The following is a 14,929-nucleotide window of genomic DNA, read 5'->3' as shown; positions in this document are numbered from 1 at the left end:
AGTGTGTTGTGTCACCCTGACCCGAGTGACATGGCCGCTTTCTTGTGTCCCGTTTCAACTGGAGGGACGAAAGCATGACCAACTTAGGTGCTGAGGTGCCTAACTTGTTTGGGTGTTTGGGCAATTGGGTTGGCCATGGTCCCCAAAAAATTTTGTGTGTTTTTTTGCTATTTCTTCCCCCTTTTATTTTATTTGTTATTGTATGTGTTTGTCTTGCTGTCAGTCACCCCTCTTATGACCAAGGTAGATAGATAGATAGCAGGGTTGGGTAGGGTTACTTTAACTTGATTACTTTCAATTACTTTTGGATTACGGTACTCCAATACCAAATATGCTAATAAAATAATAATTATAATAATAATAATTTCCTTTGTATTGTCATTCTTTGTAACAATGTACACAGAACGAAATGTCGATACACCTGACCCGTTGTAGCGAGCCGATGCAGCCGCAGCCAACAGAGGGCGCCGCCATTTTTACCAATGTTATAAGTCTTAGGTATGACTCGGCCGAGGCGCGAACCAGCGACCTCCCAGTCTCAAAGACAATAGAAATTAAATATGAATAAAATTACAGGCTTGGGGAGTAACGGAATACATGGAACGGCAAAAATGATGTTGGCAAGCTGTTAGGATTTATTTTCATTTTGTTTCTGTCACATTTTATGTTAGTTTTGCCGGAGATCAAAGAGATCAAAGCCAGGAGAGAAAGCTTACCACGTGTTGTGAGTCATCATTTGATTCATATTTAGTTTCTTTTGTCTTTTATTTGCATATTTGGGATTGGAGTCATCCAAAAGTAATTGAAAGTAATGAAGTTAAAGTAACCCTACCCAACCCTGATAGATTGATATAATCTGGGGGGGGGGGGGGGGGCTGGGGGGTAATTGATGAGTAACAGTTTAAATAAAGTAACTGGTAACTGTAACAGATTACAGAGGATTTTTTTTCCTGTAACGCGCTCAACACTGCTGTGTGTGTTGTATTATTCTGTTCCAAAAGAAGACTAAGGCAATAAGCGAAAGTCAAACAAGCACCACACCTTTTGTCAATTCAACACAAATCCCCTACTTGTAGAAACAACACTGTGCGGTGTTAAAACATGCAAAACACGGCGAAGAAATTCCACCACGTGGACTCGGACAAAAATTTGGCGTCGGATTATGTAACACGCAGTGTGGCCGCACCTTATTTGGTGAGTGTGTAATAGAGAAATGGAATGTGGCAGCATGTCACAAGCAAGGAGGAAGAAAATTCTGACGGTTCTCGACCAGGAACGCTTATTGACTGGTCTCACGAGATGCTATTTTTTTCTGTGCATGGACAATTTGATTGACTGTTTGTAATAAGATATTTTCTAGAAAAATAGGGTAGTTTCAGTAAAATGGGCAGAGTTAATTATCACTATTATTAAAGGAACTGAGATGGTTTGTATGTATGGAAAGAATGAATGAAGGTATTTTGACTAAAAGAATATGTTGTGCAGAAGTGGTGGGATATAGAATGAGAGGAAGGCCCAAATATAGTTGGATGGATGGAGTGATTCTCTGGATCAATGTTCCCTGTAATTTTCCACGGGTCTGAGCTTTTACACAAAGTCGGTGAGCAACGCTTGAAACAACAGTGAGCCACCATAATCCCAAGTGTGGCAAGATAATTCATTATCAAACATGTCCAAAACCTGACATCAAGTTACATTTTGCTGAATTTCCGGCAATGCAAAATGATTTTTCTCTTTTGAATGAATTGACTTATGTATTATTGCAAAGGTTTTACGGCCTACAAATCTCATTTTTTTTAAATTCTTTCACAAGATTTCCATTTCTTTTTTTTCCTGGTATCTTTTGTCGCATAATACTAACATTTTTGGGGGCTTATTGAGTCGGTTGCACGATACACAACTGTATTTAATCACATTATTTTAGTGGAAGTACAATGTTGGCAACAAGATTAACTTGATGTCTTTAGAAATTATTTGAATGCAACACAAACCTTTTCCTCTTTTTCCGTTTATTTCTCCTTTTTTTTAAATTCCTTTTTTAAAAAAATCTCATTGTGTTTATTTTTTCCGAGCTGTTACTTTTTTCTTGCTTTTTTGTTCTTTATGACCTTTTTTCCCTTGATTTGCTTCTTTCCTTTCTTCTGGCTTTTTTTTCGGAATTTTTCCTGCTCTTTTTTTCTCTTTTTCCCTCCTTTTGTTTCGTTTTTTTCTCAGCTTTTCACTACTTTTTCATTTTGGTATTTTTTTCTTTTTTGTTCGATTCCCCCTTCCTTTAAGTCATTTGTACACAATTTTACATACTATTTGGTCATATAGAAATGAAAGAAGCAAAAACAACCTGAAGAGCCGTTTAGGACCCAAAAGAGTCGGTTCATTTTAATGAGCCGAGCCGAAGAAGCCGGTTCTCGAAAAACTCTACTGACTTTATTCAACTTCCTTCTACTTCGACTTTGACTTAAAAATACCGCATTTAGATCACAACGTCAGGGGAACCCTTCTATTTTTACCTTCATGCACTGTAACTTTGAATTAATTCGCTTCTTAATTAGCAATTTTGAACCATGATTTTTGTGAGCTGGCTAGATTTTCTTTTGCGTGGAAAAGCTCTGGGTAGTGCGCAATTGCGCACACACAGAGTTTAGAGGGAACAATGCTCTGGATGTGAGCTTGGTTAATTTAACGGATGCGAGAATGTGTGCTAAGGATAGAGGTGAATGGCAAATAGAATATCTGATATTGATGCATACACTGTGGAGGGGGTAAACCAGTGTGTGCTGTTGGGCCTCTCTGCTGATGAGGGTTGCAGGCACAGCAACTCACCACATATTGTGCTGTGGGCTTAATGTTTGGTGTCAAGTTGGGAGAGGGAATTGGAATGAATTTTTGGTGAATTTGAGTGTGTTCTTAACTCTATATTGAAGGATTTTATACCTTTTACTATAAAGGATATTATAAAATTAACTACAAAGTAAGTACATGTACTCAGTTTGTAGAGAGATTCACTGACTGATTTTCTTCAAGGTACATTAAAAGGTTAGGCAGTCTGGAATGCATCAGACGTATTTTGATAACAGAATTCCTGTGAGTGCTGATGGGAGAAGGACAGACGCTCAAGGACAAACATCGCGACGGGAGGATTCGGCACGCCAGCTTGTGAAAAGACGTGGGTAGATCGGAGAAGATCGAAGGAGAATGAGAGAGACACTAATTCGGCTAATTCGATGGCGTTCACTTACTTAAACTATTTAAGAAAATAAATCTGCCCCCATGTGGAAATGCAGGTCTCTTGTACGTCTTTTCACAAAAAGAAACGAGCATGCATTGTTAGGTGAATGATGGCTAAGTTTGGTTAATGGAGTCAGATACCTAATTCGAACAATTTGGTAAACGATACAATTTAATAGTTTATTTCCTAACAATAGCCACCTCCCACTAGGGGGATATGGCTACGGTATATAGATAATAGTTATTTTTATTATTAGGCAAGCAAGTGGTCTTTCCCTGGCTTGCCAGATCATTTTCCTTCACCAAATGCAAACTTTTACCAAGGTCAGTGCCTATCTTCATAAACTAAAAGAGGAACGAGAAGGAGATAAGCAGAACCAGATCCTTAACCATAAAAACTATCATCTCAGTAATCTTGGTGGAATTATTCTTCCAAATCGTGGTAGGTGATGGTGTGGTGGATATTTTAGTCAATATTTTTGCCAAGATTATTCAGATAATACATAACAGGAGAAATATGGGGGGTTTGATAGCACTTTATTCAATATTTACAAGGTACTCACAATATTTAAACTTTTTCAACTACAAATCAAGCCCTCAGTTGATACATCTGAATTGGACAGCACTGGATGTTATCTATCAAACACTCTCTCTCTCTCTTTTCCACCCCTTTTCTCCCACTCTCTGTCTGTCTCTCTCTCCCTCTTCCTTCCTTTTTTCCTTTTCTCTCTCTTGTCACTCTTTCTTTCTCTCTCTTGCTTTCCCCTTCTCCCTTTCTCTCATTCTCTTATCTCTTAGGGCGCCCGCTTTGAGACTGGGAGGTCGCTGGTTCGCGCCTCGGCCGAGTCATACCTAAGACTTATAACATTGGTAAAATGGCGGCGCCCTCTGTTGGCTGCGGCTGCATCGGCTCGCTACAACGGGTCAGGTGTATCGACATTTCGTTCTGTGTACATTGTTACAAAGAATGACAATACAAAGGAAATTATTATTATTATTATTAATTATTATTCTTCTCTTTCTATTTCTCTTTGGATTTCTTTCTTTCTTCCTTCCCCCCTCTCTCACTATTTCTTTTTCTATCCTTTGTGTTTCTTCTGTTCTCTTTTTTTCTCTTTCTCCCTTTCCTTGTCCCACACTTGCTCTTTGTCTCTCCCTCTTTCTCTTTTTTCTTTCTTTCTTTGTTCTTTCTCTCTAATCTACTAGTCCGGAGAATGTTTGTTCTAAGAGAATGTTTGTTCTATCGTGTGGCCCGAGTAAAATGGGTTTCTCAATACTAATCTTAAGCAGAGACTGGTGATTATTTTGCGTTTTACACAGATTTATCCATATTATTGCGTATTTAAAGTTAAAAGTTCCTGTATTTTAAATTTTGTTTATAGCACTGTAGATTTTTAATTTGGTTGCTTTGCATTTTTAAGGGATTATATGTTGTTGACTTTAAATTTGTTGACTGTATAAAAAACTAAAATTGTTTTGGATTTTCTCTTTTTTAATATAATTTCATGTATTTTAAGGGATCATGTGTTTCATTTTGTATCTCTTATGTAAAAGAAAAAAGTTTATTCTTGTATTTCATAGTTTATCTGTTGCGCTGAGAAGTACATGTTTTTAATGTATAATTTGTTGTGTCGTGTTTTCCAGGGATTCTGTGTTGCTTGACTTTAAAGTTGCCTAGGATAAACAAAAAATTGAAAGTTTACATTAGTTAAGGTTTACTGAAAAACAGGGGTGTCAAACTCATTTTAACTCGGGGGCCACACGATAGAACAAACATTCTGTCGTGGGGCCGGACGAGCAGATTAAAGAGAAAGAAAAAGAGGGATAAATAAATAAGAGAAAGGGGGAGGGAAAAGGAGAGAGGACGGGACAAAGAAAGAGAGAGAGCGTGAGAAACAAAAGAGATACAAAGTCGTGAGAGAGGGGGAAAAGAAAGGTAGAGGAATAAAGAAATCCAAGAAGGAATAGAAAGACAGAAGGAGAGAAAAGAGAAAAGAAAGTGCGAAGGGTAGGAAGAGAGAAAGAGAAAAGGAAAAAAGGAAGTTAGAGCAAAAGAAGTTAAAAAGACACAGAGAGAGAAAGAGACACAGAGAGTGGGAGAAAAGGGGTGGAAAAGAGAGAGAGAGAGATAGAGAGAGAGAGTGAAAAAGAAATACAATTACAGTGTCTTTGTTCAAGGCGCCTGGCTTTGGCAACATCAAGTTGACGTATTTCAACCTGCAGCTCGTTTTTCTCTTGCGCTTCTTTGAGTGTTGTCTCGCGGGCCGGATTCAATCCCTTAGCGGGCCTAATCTGGCCCGCGGGCCGGCTGTTTGTCACCTGTGCTGTAATGGGTAAAAATAAAGCATATTATACTATAAATTTATTTTGTGAATAATACTGCTTTATTATTAGTATATGTGGATTAAAGCAACAAGATGTAGAAGTTTCCTTGAAAGGAACTTGAAGAGCAAAAGTGGAAGTTGGGAAAAATAGTGTGACGCCATACCGTGGTCGGAGATAACGCTATGGCGCAATAACCTGTGAAAAGCACTATGGTTACCCAACTAAAGATAGTACAATAGTTAAAATCGCATTTTAAAGACAAGGCCCGTGGGCCATTTGCAGCCCCTGAGAAGGTTTTCCTCGGCCCAAGAAGATCTTGATTCATTAATGTGTTAATGCTGGGAATTTTGTATTTGTTGTCACCTCACCGCATGTTATTTATCTTTGCATTTTAATGAATTCAATTTTTTTATGCTTTTAGGCGACTTTTAGTTAAACAATAGACCTGGTGGTGTCTGAATAATAGCGGCTCCTTTTATTTAGTGTTTATGTAATGGAACTGGGACTATGCCCTTTGAACTAGATACAAAATAAAAGATTACCGACAGCCATAGGTCGAGTCAAGTTTATTTGTATAGCCCTTAATCACAAAGAGTCTCAAAGGGCTGCACAGACCACAGATTATTGCAAACCACAGACTATTATTACACCATCCCCTGATCTGGAACCAACATGAGGGCAAGGAAAAACTCAAAAACCTCAACATGAGGAAAATGAAGAAACCTTGAGAGGGACTGCACATGTGGTCATGCCCCTTCCAGGATGACCAGGCTGCAATGGATGTTGCAATAACAAATAATACACAGATATTGTCAACATAAAATATAGGTTATTCATATGCTATAGAAGTATGTTTTTCCACTGAGGTTGCTGATCTGAGCTCAGGGGGAAGAGCATTCCACAGCACCGGGGCCCGGATGGAGAACGCTCTCGAACTTGCGGATCTCTTCTTGGCTCTTGGGATCACTAGTAGACCAGCATTTTCAGAGCGAAGGCTCCGGACCGGAACATAGGGGAAAATTAAATCTGAAAGATATGAGGGAGCAAGTCCATGCATGATTTTGTATACTACCAAGAGAACCTTGAAATCACATCTTAGGCTAACAGGGAGCCAATGCAGGTTAGCCAAAACCGGCGTGATGTGATCGGACTTTTTTGTCCTAGTTAAAAGCCTCGCTGCGGCATTTTGTACCAGCTGAAGACTCTTGATTGTGGACTTCGAGAGACCGGAGAGTAGTGCATTACAATAATCGAGACGGGAGGTAACAAACGTAGTATGAATTATAATATCCGCATCAGACTGAGACAGCGTAGAGCGAATTTTAGCAATGTTGCCGTATTGATTTTCTGATTGTATTATTTCTTAGCTTTTTGGTGGGTTCACTGGGCTAAATACATAATTTTTAAATGTTTAAACATTCCGTCAGGTTACCTTTTGGCTTGTAGGTCAACTTCTTATTTGGGCCTCGCATCCGTTTTATAAATCATCTATCTATCTATCTATCTACCTAGGTCATATCCCTCAAGAGGGGTGACCGACAGCAAGACAAACACATACAATAACAAAGAAAATAAAAGGGAAAAAAAATAACAAAAAACACTCCCAAAAATTTTTGGACCATGACCAACCCAATTGCCCAAACAAGTTAGGCACCTCGGCACCCAAGCTAGTCATGCTTTCGTCGCTCCAGATGAAACGAGACACGAGAAAGCGGCCATGTCACTCGGGTCAGGGTGACACAACACACTCTTTTGTTCAACAGCAGGGCCCGACAGCTTTCACTGGTTTACCCCTGCCGCATCATACGGGTGCCCAGCCCATCCTAAAGAACGCGTCCATAATCCACTATCCTTTCACAACACCTCTCCACTCCGATTACTGGTCCTCAGCAGTGTTTTTTTTTGAAAGACTGATCCGATGACATCTGCTTTTTACAATCAGTGAAAAATGAGCAATAGCCCGACCTGTCAACACTTTTTCTGGGTGATCTCCACAAATTCTAAGACTTCATTGAATTTTACCAGCGTCTTTAATTCAGGCTGATTGAATGATGGCTCTGCCCTCCTCGTCTCTCAACTCCCCCTGCACAGCAGTGTGTTTTCATACCTTTCTATTATCTCTTGCTTTGTCTGTTTGGCCAGAAGGTCTCTTCCTCTTCTGGGTGGTGCAACAGAAAATAATTCAGAAGCATTGGTTTCGTCAGACGTTTTGAGTTTTCTAACTTTTTTGGGAATCACATAAATGCTATCCAGGGTCTCTCCTATTAATTTTTTAGACCCGTGTATTATTGTCATTGGCAGGGTTGGGTTACTTTAACTTGATTACTTTTGGATTACTCCAATACCAAATATGCTATTAAAAGACAAAATAAACTAAATATGAAGAAAATGATGACTCACAACACGTGGTAAGCTTTCTCTCCTGGCTTTGATCTCCGGCAAAACTAACATAAAATGCAACAGAAACAAAATGAAAATAAATCCAAACAGCTTGCCAACATCATTTTTGCCGTTCCATGTGTTCCGTTACTCCCCAAACCTGCACAAAATTTAGTCATTTTATTCATATTTAGTTTCTTTTGTCTTTTATTAGCATATTTGGTATTGGAGTAATCCAAAAGTAATCGAAAGTAATCCAGTTAAAGTAACCCTACCCAACCCTGGTCATTGGTTTCTGCAGAGGAAATAAAAATACCGAAGTTACACGGATCTAAGAGGACTGCCAAGTAGGGAAGCATTTCCACAAGCGGCACTTCACTACAACTCACAGGATCATATCGGTACTACACCTAAGAGCCTTCCGTGTTGTGTGCTTGTTACTGCAGTAATTGCATTTTTATCCCTTCGCCAACTAAACAGATTAGGCAAATAGTAAACATGTGTAAAATTTAGACTAACAGACGATTGTTGACCGCTAGCTTTTAATCATGTCCAGGGGAGAGATGAGAGCTACAGGACTGTCTCAGAAAATTAGAATATTGTGAGTTCTTTATTTTCTGTAATGCAATTAAAAAAACAAAAATGTCATACATTCTGGATTCATTACACATCAACTGAACTATTTCAAGCCTTTTATTATTTGAATATTGCTGAATTTGGCTTACAGCTGAAGAAAACTCAAAAATCCTATCTCAAAATATTAGAATATCATGAAAAAGTATACAAGTAGGCTATTCAACTAATCACCTGAATCATCTAATTAACTCGAAACACCTTGCGAGGGTTTCCTGAGCCTTAAAAACACTCAGCTTGGTTTAGTAAACTAAATCACAAGTATGGGGAAGACTGCTGATCTGACTGCTGTCCAGAGGACCATCATTGATACCCTCCTGATGGAGGGTAAGACACAAAAAGAAATTTCTCAAAGAGCAGGCTGTTCACAGAGTGCAGTTTCAAAGCATATCCACAAAAAGTCTGTTGGAAGGGAAAAATGTGGCCGGAAACGCTGCACAACCAAGAGAGATGACCGCAGCCTTAACAAAATTGTGAAGAAGAGCCGCTTCCAGAATTTGGGGGAGCTTCAAAGACAGTGGGCTGAAGCTGGAGTCCAGGTATCAAAAGCCACAGTTCACAGACGTGTCCGGGAAATGGGCTACAATAGCCGTATTCCCATGGTCAAGCCACTTCTGAACTCAAGACAACGGAAGAAGCGTCTGACTTGGGCTATGGAGAAGAAGCACTGGACAGTTGCAGAGTGGTCCAAAGTCCTCTTTTCAGACGAAAGCAAGTTTTGCATTTCATTTGGAAGTCAAGGCGCCAGAGTCTGGAGAAAGGCTGGAGAGGAGCAAAATCCAAGTTGCTTGAAATCCAGTGTGAAGTTCCCACAGTCAGCAATGGTTTGGGGAGCCATGTCAGCTGCTGGTGTTGGTCCACTGTGTTTCATCAAGTCCAGAGTAAATGCAACTGTGTACCAAGAGATTTTAGAGCACTACATGCTTCCATCTGCTGAAAAGCTCTATGGAGATGAGGATTTCATTTTCCAGCATGATCTGGCACCTGCCCACAGTGCCAAAACCACCAGTAACTGGTGCACTGACCATGGCATCACTGTCCTTGATTGGCCTGCTAATTCCCCTGACCTGAACCCCATCGAGAATTTGTAGGGTATAGTTAAGAAGAAGATGAAAGACACCAGACCTACAAATGCAAATGAGCTGAAGGCCGCTATCGAAGCATCCTGGGCATCAATAACACCTCAGCAATGCCACAGGCTGATTGCCTCCATGCCACGCCGGATTGATGCAGTAATCCGTGCAAAAGGATTCCCAACCAAGTACTGAGTGCATCAATGGACATTTTCAAATGTTTGATTTAGTTTTGCTGTTATAAAATTATTTTTTTACTTGGTCTGAGGAAGTATTCTAATATTTTGAGATAGGATTTTTGAGTTTTTTTCAGCTGTAAGCCAAAATCAGCAATATTCAAATAATAAAAGGCTTGAAATAGTTCAGTTGATGTGTAATGAATCCAGAATGTATGACCTTTTTGTTTTTTTAATTGCATTACAGAAAATAAAGAACTTTATCACAATATTCTAATTTTCTGAGACAGTCCTGTACATCAGTGAAGAAATGGTAAGAAAATGTCACTAAAACAACATCCATCCATTTTATGTACCGCTTATCCTCAGTAGGGTCGCGGGGGTGCTGGAGCCCATCCCAGCTATCTTCGGGTAGTGGGCAGGTGTAACAGAGTTGAAATTTGATTGTTTTGAATGTTTTTTTGAATTCTCACCAAATCTAAGTTTTTGTTTTATTACTGTTAATATTCCGGTACCTCATTCAATTGTTAAGTCATGGGCGTCTGCGACTGTCTTTTTCGTTTGGCACTTTATGGGCTTCAGCGCTTGCCGTAGCTTCAGCTAATTTGCATCGCGCTGAAGGTAAGATGTGCCCAATATCAGTTGGATAAATAATGCATATTTTAATAGATATAGGAGCTGTTTTCAGAAATTATTTTTGTATATAAAGATATTTAAGTTGTGCTAAATTATGTATATTAAAAAAGCACTAAATAAGAAGTAAGGTAATACAGCTTGAAACGATGACAGCTTCATCGCTGTTAATTGTGTGAGAGAACAAAATAAAATGGTCTATAACACTATATGCTGTGTAAACCTTTTACTTTTTTATTGCTTTTCAGAACTAAAGGCAGGTTAATCAAAGAGTCCGAAGCCCATGTCTTCGTCCGACTCTTCAGATTCTTCCTTCTTCTCCTCCTTTTTCTCTTCCGCTGAAAAACAATTGTTTAAGTTGCATCATTTGAGTCAGTTTGCTTGAAATAATTCAACATACAAACAAGCCAAGCAGTAGCGGACACATACCAGCAGCAGGTGCAGGCCCTGCGCTAGTGGCACCACTTGCTGCAGCAGGAGCTGCCACAGCGCCACCAGCTGGTACAGAGGCTAACTTAGAGAGGCCTGCAATTGAAAGATTAAGTAATATCTGCCAAAGCATCATAAATCCACAGTAAAGTTACCTGAATTCATGACTTCATTGATGTTTTTCCCTTGCAGTTCACTAATGACCTGCAAAGGAACAAAGCTCTTGTTCCAAAAAGGCATTTTCTTACAAATGGTTTATACCCTTCAATAGAACTTGAGTATATATCGTTTACCGTAAATTCCGGACTATAAGCCGCTACTTTTTTCCCCAAACGTTCAACCCAGCGGCTTGTTCAGTGATGCGGCCAATTGATGTAATTTTTCTAACGGCCGCCAGCGGCGCTCGAGTACAAAAGGTAAGATTTAGACCGGTGGAATATATGCGCCGAAGAAGACTGCAACTTCTTGGCTTGTGCACAAATTAAATTAGCGTAAACATACCCTCATCATGCAAAATGCAAAAAGAAAGGCACATCAAAAAATCCACCATCACAAACGGGTTACGAAAAGACGGTCTGCTGCGTGACGGAGAGGGCACAGAATCAGGAGTGGATTAGAGTTCAAGCGACAGTGACAGCGCGAGTCCGGCTGCGGGAGCGTGGGACGACGTCTATATGACAAAGTTTCTTTCCGACACTGAGGAAGACGACTTTGATGGCTTCAGTTCTAAGGAGGAAGATGAAGACGGTTTACCGTGATTTTTACAAGTACGGTATGTTTTTTTAACAGACCCGTTTACTGTGTTGCGAGCGTGTTGCTACCATTAACTGCCCTGTCACAGGCACCGGATGAAAGTTATATTATTATTATTAAAGCTTTGAAAACTCTCTGTGTACCGTCTTTCTTTGTAAATATGTGTAACCATGTATAATATGTATTTGCAACTGTATATTTTTGTAATGCACTTATTTTAGAGACTTATTCTGATGTTTTGCACGGGCGAATCAAAAAGAAGGGGCGAAACAAACGGGGGCCGACGGGAAGTGGAGTAAAGGCGAGACTTGTTTGTGGACGCGGCGGACAATAGTGGATATATATTTTTCCCACTCTTACCTTTGGAAATATACACTTTTTTCTTTGGATTACTTTCAACGGGACCCGAACTCTGCAGGTCTGCATCAAACCTTAAGTACCTGTATCATTTTCCGTTCATTTTGCCGACTGTGATTTTTGGACTGTGTACTTTAATGAAGGACATTCAGTTTCAATTGCGGGACTTAAAGTCGGGTTTGGGTGAATTTGGTGTTTGTGTTACATTTTTTAATAATAATAATAATAATAATTTCCTTTGTATTGTCATTCTTTGTAACAATGTACACAGAACGAAATGTCGATACACCTGACCCGTTGTAGCGAGTCGATGCAGCCGCAGCCAACAGAGGGCGCCGCCATTATACCAATTAGGTATGTCTCGGCCGAGGCGCGAACCAGCGACCTCCCAGTCTCAAAGCGGGCACACTACCATCTAGGCTACTGAGCTGGTGTGGGAACATATGGCTTATATACAGGTGCGGCTTGTGTACGTACAAAATCGGTTTTCGTCTTAAAATGTGGTGGGTGTGGCTTATAATCAGGTGCGCTCAATAGTCCTGAATTTACGGTAAATCAGAAATTACAATTTTAGACGGAAGTTTGTAAGTATCAGTTAAGGGATCATTAAATCAATGAAAGATTATAAAACAAATTTGACCTTATCCCACTGCCTCCCTTTTCACATTATTTTGAAAAACATCTTGCAATATTTGCCAGGGAAAAAAACTGTATTAATTTATTGTTCTAAAGCGTTATTTTCATACCTTGTTTAAGCGTTCGTCATCGGCCTCGATTCCTACGCTGCCCAAAATGGCCTTGATGTCCTTGGCTGCGGGGCTGGAGTTCCCACCAAGCACAGCCAACAGGTAAGCGGCCACGTAACGCATTCTGTCAAAAATACGTATATACATTAATTTTGCAGAGGTTTCCCCCCCCCCAAAAAAAAAAAAAAAAACTCTCTGTAACGGGGTGCACGCAGATTAACGACTTTACAGGTTTGCATTGTTTTCTGTAGTCTGTTTGGTTAAGCAGTCCTTTCATTGACAAGGCAGTAGTTTGTAAAAGAAAAACCTTTATACAGTACTTTTGTCTGTTAAAAAACACCCCAAACACACACCGCACAAAAAACTGAAAACTCTCACAAAACAAAAACAAACAGACTCAGAGACAGTTTCTTTCCCAGAGCCATTACCACCCTAAACACACACCGCACAAAAAATGAAAAACTCTTGCAAACACACTACCTCATACGAACGTAAAATGGTACTCATGTCTATGTTTCTTGCACAATGTTGACTGCACTATGTTTACTGCTCACCTTGCACAATGTTGACTATTTTTTTGCACTATGATGACTATTTTTGCACCAAATACATATTGCACAAACCCTTACGATGCCAACTATATGTAACATCCTACAAGCCCACACTTTCTTGTGTAAATTATAACCATTATCTTCTTTTTTTCCTTTATCTTCTTTGTTTTCCTTTATCCTCACTGTGAAATGTGAACTTGGGAGTGCCACGTCCAATTTCGTTGTCACAATAGGTTCAACATATTTTGTAACAATAACAATAGAGGTATATTCTATTCTATATGCATTGATTCCTCTAGATGGCACTCTTTGTTTAACGATGCAATGGAAGAGTTTGAACCTTGCCTTTGTATTTGAAATAAGAGCACCAGCTTAACTAAAAAAATTACAATTGCTTGATTTTGGGGTTTTTTAAATTTAATTTAAAAATGCATTTTTCGTAAACTAAAGTACATGTATGGTTCGGAACCAAATGATTATAATTTCTGTCTATGAAAACGGACACAGTGACTGGATACCCATTAGCAGGGTTGGGTAGGGTTACTTTAACTGGATGACTTTCAATTACTTTTGGATTACTCCAATACCAAATATGCTAACAAAAGACAAAAGAAACTCAATATGAATAAAATGACTACATTTTGTGCAGGCTTGGGGAGTAACGGAACACATGGAACGGCAAAAATTATGTCGGCAAGCTGTTTGGATTTATTTTCATTTTGTTTCTGTCGCATTTTATGTTAGTTTTGCCTGAGATCAATGAGATCAAAGCCAGGAGAGAAAGCTTACCACGTGTTGTTAGTCATAATTGTATTCATATTTAGTTTATTTTGTCTTTTATTAGCATATTTGGTATTGGAGTAATCCAAAAGTAATTGAAAGTAATCAAGTTATAATAACCCTACCCATTAGGCAAAACGCCATCAGCCTGTACCAATATAGCTTTGAAGCCAATTGTTTATTTTTAGGCACGAGTGAAATATTCACTCCGGTCTTCGCTTCATAAATTGATATTGTGCTAAATATTTAGTTTCGTTAAAAATAAATAAATATATAAATAAAAAGACGGTAGTCTGGCAGTATGGCGGCAGATGGTCCTCTGTCCTCCATTTATGGAATACCTTAAAGTCAGGTTTACGCCCGAGATAGAACCTTTGACCGAAAATTAAATACACGTTATATATGGGTGTCAAACGCTTTTAAAGCTATACTCGAGGTAGGCGAGACAAATGACGGTGTTTTGACTTACTTTAAGTCTAAAGAGACACGAAACGTAGGTCACGCTAGGAAGTCCGGAAGAGAGTGAAGGAGGAATGGGCGCGGTCAATATGCGTGAGTGTAGAAGTCTGAGACTCAATTGGTCCGTTTAGACGTCAGTCATGACGTCAACGTCTATGGTTCACATCACTTCCTTGTTGCTAAAAGAATGCACCGCGCATGTGCAATTATCATTTGATATACAGTAATGGCAAAATGTTGGTCTGTTCTGTATTTAAATGGTATATATATATATATATATATATATATATATATATATATATATATATATATATATATATATATATATATATATATGATGATTTTAAATATGGTAAATGAGGTTGTCTTCAAATGTTGAATAGCTTTAATTGACATTGACACAAAACAGA

The 14,929-nt window shown here is 39.1% G+C and overlaps 1 protein-coding gene across 1 annotated transcript; it reads right to left on the bottom strand.

Moving 5' to 3' along the window:
* Nucleotides 1-10,655: 10,655 nt before the first annotated feature.
* rplp2a (ribosomal protein, large P2a) lies at nucleotides 10,656-14,420 on the bottom strand. Its single transcript, XM_088338993.1, has 5 exons — nucleotides 14,402-14,420; nucleotides 12,730-12,853; nucleotides 11,029-11,077; nucleotides 10,874-10,969; nucleotides 10,656-10,782 (listed from the first exon to the last, which is right to left on the bottom strand). The coding sequence occupies exons 2-5, from the start codon at nucleotides 12,850-12,852 to the stop codon at nucleotides 10,706-10,708; spliced, it is 345 nt and encodes a 114-aa protein (XP_088195119.1). The 5' UTR covers nucleotide 12,853; nucleotides 14,402-14,420; the 3' UTR covers nucleotides 10,656-10,705.
* Nucleotides 14,421-14,929: the final 509 nt, after the last annotated feature.

Source organism: Urocampus carinirostris, chromosome 6 (genome assembly GCF_059441175.1).
Source record: "Urocampus carinirostris isolate Australia breed hairy pipefish chromosome 6, RoL_Ucar_1.0, whole genome shotgun sequence".
Lineage (NCBI taxonomy): Eukaryota > Metazoa > Chordata > Actinopteri > Syngnathiformes > Syngnathidae > Urocampus > Urocampus carinirostris.
This window is presented reverse-complemented; position numbering and strand designations above follow the sequence as displayed.